At 37.0% G+C, this 12,281-nt stretch overlaps 1 protein-coding gene across 1 annotated transcript in view; it reads right to left on the reverse strand.

Annotated features, from left to right (window-relative positions):
• DNAH12 (dynein axonemal heavy chain 12) overlaps window positions 1-12,281 on the reverse strand; it is a 247,019-nt gene that overhangs the window by 132,575 nt on the left and 102,163 nt on the right. Inside the window, exons 34-35 of the mRNA XM_045992256.1 lie at window positions 10,733-10,816; window positions 10,040-10,228 (exon numbers count right to left, since the gene is read on the reverse strand). Coding sequence (XP_045848212.1) covers window positions 10,040-10,228; window positions 10,733-10,816 — 273 coding nt within the window. The remainder of the gene's footprint in view (window positions 1-10,039; window positions 10,229-10,732; window positions 10,817-12,281) is intronic.

The raw sequence follows: 12,281 nt of genomic DNA on the forward strand, positions 1-12,281 counted from the left end.
GGCATGATATATCCAGAGCACTAAATGAGAAAAACATCCAGCCAAGAATACTATATCCAGCTAGGCTATCATTGAAAATAGAAGGAGAGATAAAAAGCTTCCAGGACAAACAAAAACTGAAAGAATTTGCAAACACCAAACCAGCTCTACCCGAAATATTGAAAGGGGTCCTCTAAGCAAAGAGAGAGCCTAAAAGTAGTAGATCAGAAAGGAACAGAGACAATATACAGTAACAGTCACCTTACAGGCGATACAATGGCACTAAATTCATATCTCTCAAGAGTTACCCTGAATATTAATGGGCTAAATGCCCCAATCAAAAGTCACAGGGTATCAGAATGGATAAAAAAAAAACAAACCCATCCATATGTTGCCTACAAGAAACTCATTTTAGACGTGAAGTCACCTCCAGATTTAAAGTGAGGGAGTGGAAAACAATTTACCATGCTAATGGGCATCAGAAGAAAGCTGGGGTGGCAATCCTTATATCAGATCAATTAGATTTTAAGCCAAAGACTATAATAAGAGATGAGAAAGGACACTATATCATACTCAAAGGGTCTGTCCAACAAGAAGATCTAACAATTTTAAATATCTATGCCCCTAATGTGGGAGGAGCCAACTATATAAACCAATTAATAACAAAATCAAAGAAACACATTGACAATAATATAATAATAGTAGGGGACTTTAACACTCCCCTCACTGAAATGGACAGATCATCCAAGCAAAAGATCAACAAGGAAATAAAGGCCTTAAATGACACACTGGACCAGATGGACATCACAGATATATTCAGAACATTTCATCCCAAAGCAACAGAATACACATTCTTTTCTAGTGCACATGGAACATTCTCCAGAATAGATCACATCCTGGGTTGTAAATCAGGTCTCAACCGGTATCAAAAGATTGGGATCATTCCCTGCATATTTTCAGACCACAATGCTCTGAAGCTAGAACTCAATCACAAGAGGAAATTTGGAAAGAACCCAAATACATGGAGACTAAACAGCATCCTTCTAAAGAATGAGTGGGTCAACCAGGAAATTAAAGAAGAACTGAAAAAATTCATGGAAACACATGATAATGAAAACACAACGGTTCAAAATCTGTGGGACACAGCAAAGGCAGTCCTGAGAGGAAAATATATAGCGGTACAAGCCTTTCTCAAGAAATAATAAAGGTCTCAAATACACCTACACCTAAAGGAGCTGGAGAAAGAACAAGAAAGAAAGCCTAAACCCAGGAGGAGAAGAGCAATCCTAAAGATCAGAGCAGAATCAATGAAATAGAAACCAGAAAAACAATAGAACAAATCAATGAAACTAGGAGCTGGTTCTTTGAAAGAATCAATAAGATTGATAAACCCCTGGCCAGACTTATCAAAAAGAAAAGAGAAAGGACGCAAATAAATAAAATCATGAATGAAAGAGGAGAGATCACAACCAACACCAATGAAATCCAAACAATTATAAGAACATACTATGAGCAACTCTATGCCAACAAATTTGACAATCTGGAAGAAATGGATGCATTCCTAGAGACGTATAAACTACCACAACTGAACCAGGAAGAAATAGAAAACCTGAAAAGACCCATAACCAGTAAGGAGATTGAAGCAGTCATCAAAGATCTCCAAACAAACAAACTCCAGGGCCAGACGGCTTCCGAGGGGAATTCTACCAAACATTTAAAGAACTAATTCCTATTCTCCTGAAACTGTTCCAAAAAATAGAAATGGAAGGAAAACTTCCAAACTCATTTTATGAGGCCAGCATCACCTTGATTCCAAAACCAGACAAGGATCTCATCAAAAAAGAGAATTACAGACCAATATCCTTGATGAACACAGATGTGAAAATTCTCACTAAAATATTAACCAATAGGATTCAACAGTACATTAAAAGGATTATTCACCAGAACAAAGTGGGATTTATTCCAGGGCTGCAAGGTTGGTTCAACATCGGCAAATCAATCAATGTGATACAACACATTAATAAAAGAAAGAACAAGAACCATATGATACTCTCAATAGATGCTGAAAAAGCATTTGACAAAGTACAGCATCCTTCCTGATCAAAACTCTTCAAAGTGTAGGAATAGAGGGCACATACCTCAATATTATCAAAGCCATCTGTGAAAAAGCCACCGCAAATATCATTCTCAATGGAGAAAAACTGAAAGCTTTTCTGCTAAGGTCAGGAACATGGCAGGGATGTCCATTATCACCACTGCTATTCAACATAGTATCAGAAGTCCTAGCCTCAGCAATCAGACAACAAAAAGAAATTAAAGGCATCCAAATTGGCAAAGAAGAAGTCAAACTATCACTCTTTGCAGATGATATGATACTATATGTGGAAAACCCAAAAGACTCCACTCCAAAACTGCTAGAACTTATACAGGAATTTAGTAAAGTGTCAGGATATAAAATCAATGGACAGAAATCAGTTGCATTTCTTTACACCAACAACAAGACATAAGAAAGAGGATGATTAGATACTATATGTGGAAAACCCAAAAGACTCCACTCCAAAGCTGCTAGAACTTGTACAGGAATTTAGTAAAGTGTCAGGATATAAAATCAATGGACAGTAATCAGTTGCATTTCTCTACACCAACAAGAGAGAAGAAAGAGAAATTAAGGAGTCAATCCCAATTACAATTGCACCCAAAACTCTAAGATACCTAGGAATAAACCTAACCTAAGAGGCTAAGAATCTATACTCAAAAAACTATAAAGTACTCATGAAAGAAACTGAGGAAGACACAAAGAAATCGAAAAATGTTCCATGCTCCTGGATTGGAATAACAAATATTGTGAAAATGTCATTGCTACCTAAAGCAATCTACACATTTAATGCACTCCCTATCAAAATCCCATCCATTTTCTTCAAAGAAATGGAACAAATAATCCTAAAATTTATATGGAATCAGAAAAGACCTCGAATAGTCAGAGGAATATTGAAAAAGAAAGCCAAAGTTGGTGGCATCACAATTCCGGACTTCAAGCTCTATTACAAAGCTGTCATCATCAAGACAGCAGGGTACTGGCACAAAAACAGACACATAGATCAAGGGAACAGAATAGAGAGCCCATAAATAGACCCTCAACTCTATGGTCCACTAATCTTCGACAAAGCAGGAAAGAATGTCCAATGGAAAAAAGATAGCCTCTTCAATAAATGGTGTTGGGAAAATTAGATGGCCACATGCAGAAAAATGAAATTGGACCACTTCCTTACACCACACACGAAAATAGACTCCAAATGGATGAAGGACCTCAACGTGAGAAAGGAATCCATCAAAATCCTTGAGGAGAACACAGGTAGCAACCTCTTCGACCTCAGCCGCAGCAACATCTTCCTAGGAACATTGCCAAAGGCAAGGGAAGCAAGGGCAAAAATGAACTATTGGGATTTCATCAAGATCAAAAGCTTTTGCACAGCAAAGGAAACAGTTAACAAAACCAAAAGACAACTGACAGAATGGGAAAAGATATTTGCAAACGACATATCAGATAAAGGGCTAGTGTCCAAAATCTCTAAAAAACTTAGCAAACTCAAAGAACAAATAATCCAATCAAGAAATGGGCAGAGGACATGAACAGACATTTCTGCAAAGAAGACATCCAGATGGCCAACAGACACATGAAAAAGTGCTCCACGTCACTCGGCATCAGGGAAATCCAAATCAAAACCACAATGAGATATCACCTCACACCAGTCAGAATGGCTAAAATTAACAAGTCAGGAAATGACAGATGCTAGTGAGGATGCAGAGAAAGGGGAACCCTCCTTCACTGTTGGTGGGAATGCAAGCTGGTGCAACCACTCTGGAAAACAGCATGGAGGTTCCTCAAAATGTTGAAAATAGAACTACCCTATGACCCAGCAAACTACTACTGCACTACTGGGTATTTACCCTAAAGATACAAACGTAGTGATCCTAAGGGGCACGTGCACCCGAATGTTTATAGCAGCAATGTCTACAATAGCCAAACTATGGAAAGAACCTAAATGTCCATCACAGATGAATGGATAAAGATGTGCTATATATACATAATGGAATACTATGCAGCCATCAAAAGAAATGAAATCTTGCCATTTGCGATGACGTGGATGGAACTAGAGGGTATCATGCTTAGTGAAATAAGTCAATTGGAGAAAGACAACTATCATATGATCTCCCTGATATGAGGACGTGGAGACGCAACATGGGGGGTTAGGGGGATAGGAGAAGAATAAATGAAACAAGATGGGATTGGGAGGGAGACAAACCATAAGTGACTCTTCATCTCACAAAACAAACTGAGGGTTGCTAGGGGGAGGGGGGATTGGGAGGGGGGAGGGGGGTTATGGACATTGGGGAGGGTATGTGCTATGGTGAGTGCTGTGAAGTGTGTAAACCTGGAGATACACAGACCTGTACCCCTGGGGATAAAAATACATTATATGTTTATAAAAAAATTAATGAATTTAATTTAAAAAAAAAAAAAGAAAGAGAGGACCGTGTCATATCCCAGGAACTCATGAATGTGATCCTATTTGGAAAAGGGGTCTTGGAAGACGTAGTTAGGGATCTCAAAATGAGGAGATCATTCTGAAATATCTGAGCCTAAATCCTTTTAGCAATCACACAGTGAAGAGACAGAGTAGAGGCCAGGAGAGCTTGAAGGAAGAGATGGGAGTTAACGCAGACAGTAGGCAAGGAATGCCTAGAGGCCAAAGCTGCGAGACGTTGGGAAAGATTCCCCCTTAGAGATTTCAGAGGAAGCTTGGCCCTGCCAACATCTTGATTTCAGACTTTTAGCCTCAGGACTATGACAGAATAAATTTCTCTTGCTTCAAATCACCTGGTTTGTGGTAATTTGTTATGAAAGTCCTAAGTAACTAATATATAAAGTTTTCTCCTAAACTACTAAAAATATATGTCAATTTTAAAAGCCACATATTTAAAATACTTCTAAGATATGGAAAATGATTGGGAATTTTAAAGCTTTAGTTACCATAATTTTATCCAAAGAGTTCAACAGGCACTCATTTTACATCTGGGTTTATTCAGGTATAACTTAAGCAATAGAAAACCAAGGTGACTATTAATATAATGGTGGTGGGTAAATCACTTTTAATTCTGCTATAAAAGTTAAAAGCTAAAAGTATTAAAACTACTATAAATTATGTTAATGGGTACATAATCCAAATCAATGCTACTGTGACATCAATAGCATATGATGTGGAGGGGAACGATGTAAAAGTGGAGAGTTCTGGTATACAAATGAAGTTATTAGCTTAAAATAGACTGTTATAACTCTAAGATATTTTATGTAAGCCCCTTAGTAACCACTAAGAAAATACCTATAGAAATCACACAAAAGAAAGAATCAAAAACCTATCAATACAAAAACAAAATAAAACAAAATAATAAAACAAAAGGAAGGCATCAAGAGAGAAAAGGACCAAAAAAAAAAAAAAAAAGACAAACAGAAAACAGCTAACAAAGTTGCAATAGTAAATCCTTCCCTACCAAAATTACTTTAAATGTGAGCATCTTAAATTCCCCAATAAAAAGATTAGCTGAATAGCTGAATAGATCGAAAACCAAGGTCCAACTGTATGCTGTCTAGAAGTAACAATAGGCTGAAAGTGAAGGGATGGAAAAAGAGCCTGCTGGATTGAAGTAGTCATCAAAAACTTCCCAGAGAAAAGTCCAGATGACCTCAGAGCTGAATTCTACCAAACATTCAAAGAATACCAATTCTTCTTAAACTCTTCCAAAAACTATGGGTGCCCGGGTGGCTCAGTGGGTTAACTGTCTGCCTTCAGCTCAGGTCATGATCCCGGAGTCCCAGAATCAAGTCCCACACTGGGCTCCCTGCTCACCCTGCTCATTCTCTTGCAGTCTCTCTCTCTCAAATAAATAAGTAAAAATTTAAAAAAAAAAAAAAAAACTCGTCCAAAAAATAGAAGTGGAGGAAATACTTTAAGCTCATTTTTCAGGCTAGAATCACCCTCATACCAAAACCAGATAAAGACATCACAAAAACAGAAAATTATAAGCCAGTATCTCTGACGCATATAGATGCAAAAATCCTCAATAAAATACTAGCAAACTGAATTCAATACACCAAAAAGATTATATACCATAGCCAAGTGGGATTTATCCCTGGGATACAAGGGATATGCAAATTAATCAATGTGTTATACACATTAACAAAATGAAAGACAAAAATCACATGATCATCTCAATAAATTCAGGAGAAGTATTTAACAAAGTTCAACAACCATTTGTGATTAAAAAAAAAAAAAAAACCTCTCAACAAGAGTTGCCTGGATGGCTCAATTGGTTAAGTGTCTGCCTTCCGCTCAGGTCATGATCCCAGGGTCTTTGGATCTAGTCGAATTGCTCAGCCAGGAGCCTGCTTCTCCCTCTGCCTGCCACTTGCCCTGCTTGTGCGCTCTCTGACAAATAAATAAAATCGAAAAAAACAAAAACAAAACACCTCAACAAAATAGATAAAAAGGGAAATCTATGCAATAAAATAGAGGACATTTATGAAAAGCCCACAACTAAAATCATAATCCATGGGGTAAAACTGAAAGCTCTTCCTCTAAGATTTGGTATGAGGCAAGGATGCATACTCTCAACACTTCTTTTCAGCAAGAAGTACTACGTAGAGCAATCAGAAAAGAAATAAAAGGCAACTAAATAAAAAAAGAAGTAAAATGATTTCTATTTGCAGATGACATGATCCTATATGTAGAAATCCCTAAGGATTTCATGCAAAAAATAAATAAATAAATAAATAAATAAATAAATACCTTTTAGGACAAACAAACTCAGTAAAGTTAGAGAGTACAAAACCAACATACAGAGGGTGCCTGGGTGGCTCAGTCATTTAAGCTTCTGCCTTTGGCTCAGGTCATGATCCCAAGATACTGAGATCGGGTCCCACATCAGGCTCCCTGCTCAGGGAGAAGCCTGTTTCTCCCTCTCCCACTCCTTTTGCTTGTGTTCTCTCTCTCACTGTCTCCCTCCCCATCAGATAAGTAAGTAAAACCTTAAAAAAAAATACAAAAGTCAATTGCATTTGTTTACACCAACAATGATCTATCTGAAGAGGGAATCAAGAAAACAATCCCATTTATGATAGCATCAAAAAGAATAAAATACTTAGGCATAATCTTAACCAAGAATATGAAAGACCTGTACATTGAAAACTATAAAACATTATTGAAAGAAACTGAACACACAGATAAACGGAAAAACATCCTGTGTTTACAGATTGGAAAAATTAACATTGTTAAAATGCCCATAGTACCTAAAGTGATCTACAAATTCAATGCAATCCCTATTGAAATACCAATAGCATTTTTTTCAAAAATAAAAATCTAAAATTTGTGTGGAACCACAAAAGACTCTGAATAGCCAAAATAATCTTATGAACAGAATTGAAAGTATCACATGTCCTGGTTTGAAATTTTATTACAAAGCTCCAGTAATAAAAAGAGTATGTTACTGGCATAAAAATAGACATAAAAACCAATGAAGCAGAATAAAAAATCCAAAATAAATCCAAGCATATAAAGTCAACTGATCTTCAACAAGGACAAGAATACACAACAGGTGGCGGGGGGTGCACCTGAGTGGCTGAGTCACTGGAGTGTCCGACTCTTGGTTTTGGCTCAAGTCATGATTTCATAGTTCTTGATATTGAGCCCTGTGAGGGGCTCCACGAGCAGCAAGGAGTCTGTTTAAGCTACACTCTCTCTCTCCCCTGCCCCTCCCCCTTTCACACACACATTCTCTCTCTGAAGTAAATAAATAAACCTGGGTGGCTCAGTGGGTTAAAGCCTCTGCCTTCGGCTCGGGTCGTGATCTCGGGGTCCTGGGATCGAGCCCCGCATCGGGCTCTCTGCTTGTCAGGGGGCCTGCTTCCTCCTCCTCTCTCTCTGCCTGTCTCTCTGCCTACTTGTGATCTTTGTCTGTCAAATGAATAAATAAAATCTTAAAAAAAAAAAAAAAAAAAAAAAAAAGTACACAATGAGAAAAAGATGGTCTCTTCAATAAATAGTATTGGGAAAATTGGATAGATACATATAAATGAATGTAACTGGACCCTTATCTTACTCCATACACCAAAATCAACTCAAAACAGGTTCAAGACTTAAATGTAAAATCTGAAACCATAAAAATCCCTGAAGAAAACATGGAGGAAAAGCTCCTAAACATCTACCTTGGTAATGATTTTTTGTATAGGACAAAAATTCAGACAACAAAAGCAAAAATAAAGTGGGACTATATCAATCTAAAAGTTCCTACACAGCAAGGGAAATGATCAATAAAATGAAAGGGCAGCCTATAAATTGAGGGAAAATATGTGCAAACCATATATCTCATAACGGGTTAATATCCAAAATATATAAGGAACTCACATAATTTAAGAGCCAAAAAAACAACCAATTAAAAAATTCGCAAAGCGGGACACCTGGGTGGCTCAGTGGGTTAAGCCGCTGCCTTCAGCTTGGGTCATGATCCCAGAGTCCTGGGATCGAGTCCCGCATGGCCTCCTTGCTCGGCAGGGAGCCTGCTTCTCTCTCCACCTCTGCCTGCCTCTCTGCCTGCCTGTGTGCTCTCTCTCTCTCTCTCTCCTTCTCTCTGACAAATAAATAAAATATTTTTTTAAAAATTTTGCAAAGGACCTAACCAGATACTTTTTCTACAGAAGACATACAAGAGGCTAACAGGTGTATGAGAAGGCATTCAACATCACTAATCATCAGAGAAATGCAAATCAAAACCAAATATCACTTCACATCTGTTAGGAAGATTATAAAGATGAAAGGTTGGGGCGCCTGGGTGGCTCAGTGGGTTAAAGCCTCTGCCTTTTTTTAGCTCAGGTCATGATCTCAGGGTCCTGGGATCGAGCCTCGCATCAGGCTCTCTGCTTGGCAGGGAGCCTGCTTCCTCCTCTCTCTCTCTGCCTGCCTCTCTCCCTACTTGCGATCTCTGTCTGTCAAATACATAAATAAAATCTTTTTTAAAAAAAAAGATGGAAGGTGACAAATCTTGGTGAGGATGTGGGGCAAAGAGAACCCTTGTGCACTGTTGGTGGTACCACACTGGTGTATCACACTGGTACAGCCACTGTGGAAAACAGTTTTTTTTTAAATGATAGAACTACTTAGTGATCCAGCAATCCCTCTTTAGGACATGAAATCAGTACCTCAAAGATATATCTGCATGCCCATGCATTATTCTCAATAGCCAAGATATGGGCACAAACTGTTGATGGATGAATGGATAAAGAAATTGTTCTATAAATACCTATAATGGAATGTTATTCAGACTTAAAAATAAAAGAGAGATCCTGTTATTTGTAACAACATGGATGAACTTTAAGACATTATGATAATTGAAAAAAGTCAGATACAGAAAGGAAAAAATTGCATGATGTCACTTACATGCAGAATCTGATAGCTGAATGCATAGAACCAGAGTAAAATGGTGGTTACAAGGTTTGGTAGGGCGAGGGTAAATGGAAGACACCAGGTAAAAGGCACAAAGTTGTACTTATATTTAAAATTATAAATTATAAAATATAAATATATTTTATATATTACACATGATGCTATATGTAATATATAAATAATATATAAATAAAAAATTATAAATTATCAAATATTAAAAATGAAACCTAGAGAGACACACATACCTGAATACAAACATAACTAAGGGGATCTGAATAAGATCAGTTGATAGTATCAATGTCAATATCCTTGTTGTGATATAATACAGCCTTGCAAAATGTTACCATCAGGAGAAATTGGGTTAAATTGTGCATGGGATCTATTATTCTTAAAATTGCATGTGAATTACTGATTGTCACAATAAACATCCCATTTTAAAAAGTGTATACCAAATGTCTAAGGGGAAACTGATTTTAGTTATTCATCCTACTATTGTGACTTTAGACTTATGTCAAGTTGAATGGAAACTAAAGAAACTTGAACAGGTCAGAGAATTACAGTGTTACCTTGCAGTTTCTCTTACGAAGCTTTAAAGCAGGCTTTATTAACCAGTCAAAAAGTCCTTTCAGAAGAGCCTGATGATCTGGTTCCTGCAGAGGTCCTTTCAGGGAATTCAACCACGAGGACACAAGTGGTTCCCATCCTAACTGCGATGGTTCCAAATAAATCATGCCACAGCGGCTTACGGTGGCTGGCTAGAGAAAAAAGATGTTTTCTTTTTCCAGTGTTGCTTTTATGCCACTGGCCCTTATCAGTTACCTCCTTGGGTGACCTATGTGGCCTTTCATGATCCACCTCCTGTCGTCCTCTACAGCCTCACATACATTAGATGACATGTTTGCAGTTACAGTTCCTCAGACACGTCATGGCTTCAGGTCCTTACATGTCGTCTTGTCGTGATTTGGAATGCCCAGCTCCAACTAGAGAAGTGTTACCCCTCAAAACCAGATCAAACACTCAGATATTTTCCATGGTCCTCCTCTACCCATTCCCCTCTTGGACACTCACCTCCTCCATATTCTTACTTACGTGTGGCAGTATAGTGGCATTATTTATTAGCATGCTTCTTATCCTCCCTAAATACACTGCGTCTTGTTCATCTTAGTATTCCTGGGGCCTAACTGGTCTTCTGAGGCATAAAACATACTTACTGACCAAACAAACACACAAACTACTGTTATATTAAAATATCAACTTACTGAGGCCTGGGAAAGGTCCATTGCTTCAAAGATGAGGCTCATTTGAGGGGACATCTGAATGATTTCTCCACTCATAAGGCAAAGCTAAAAGCAATTATTTTTCAAATGTTTATTTTTAAAAAACTCAAACTTCTCAGATAAAAATTTATTCCATGTATGAGATAATGTATACCCCTGTGATGTAATATTGTAAGTATTAAAACAGAAGCCAGAAAATTGTAATGCTAGGTCTAGACTGGGTAAGCAAATACATAACATCTCCGAGTCTATGAACAGGGATAATTTCTCCTCCATAGAGTTAGACAGGAGGAGAAATACATGACATACTGCAAAAATCCTAGACAAATCTCAGTTCTTATTATTAATAAAATTACACAAAATGCTCCAGACTTTATAAAATTGTCAGAAGACCTCTTTATTAGTAAAAAAAAGAAAGAAATTGAAAATGGAGAATAGTATGAACACTCAGGTCCCCATCTCTTGGACTTAACCAATGTTAACATTTTGCCACATTTGCTTCATTTTTTAAAACAGTATTTTTTTTAAATTTTTTCAGCATAACAGTATTCATTGTTTTTGCACAACACCCAGTGCTCCATGCAAAACGTGCCCTCCCTATTACCCACCACCTGTTCCCCCAACCTCCCACCCCTGACCCTTCAAAACCCTCAGGTTGTTTTTCAGAGTCCATAGTCTTTTATGTTTCGTAAAACAGTATTTTGAAGAGCATTATGCATACCATGGCATTTTACATCCAAATAGGTCAATATTTATCTTGCAAAAGTAAGGAGTTTTCTATGTGACCACAATAACATTATCACAGTTAACAAAATTACCAATAACTCCTTAATATCATGTATTACTCAGCCACTACTCAAATTTCTTCAGTTGTATTAGAAATGTCTTTTCGACTGATCCTTCAAACCAAAATTCAACCAAAAATCCATCTTATCTTTTCAATCTCTTTAGCTTCTCCCTTTGGAATTATCAGTAATTTTCAATAATTTTAATAATTAGTATTGTTGAAAAAATTAGTATTATTGATATTCCAAGTTAACTTCATTAAGTCTTTTTTCAATTCTTCCTCTTCATTTATTTTTAAGTTTTTCTTCTCTACCATCACCACTGCAGTCCCAGTTTTGCCCCTATCTTAGTTATAGATAGGGGCAGCATTTAACATTCCTGGACCTCTTTTTTTTTTTTTTTTTTAGGATTTGAACCAAGGCAACCTGGCCTTATAGTCTGTGATTTTATGATTCTTTTTTAATATAATTTTTTATTTTTTTGTTTTTTTATTAATATATAATCTATTATTAGCCCCAGGGGGACAGGTCTGTGAATCGTCAGGTTTACACACTTCATAGCACATACCTTCCCCAATGTCCTAGACCTGTTTCTTATCTATAAAATAAATGAATGGTCTAGAGCTGGACTGTCTAATATGTTAGCCAGCAGTCATATGTGACTATTTATAATTTTAACTAATTAAATCTAATTAATTGAACTAATGAAGCAATTTAATCTTTAGTTAAAATTAAATTGAAAGTCA

Source organism: Meles meles, chromosome 20 (assembly GCF_922984935.1).
Source record: "Meles meles chromosome 20, mMelMel3.1 paternal haplotype, whole genome shotgun sequence".
NCBI lineage: Eukaryota > Metazoa > Chordata > Mammalia > Carnivora > Mustelidae > Meles > Meles meles.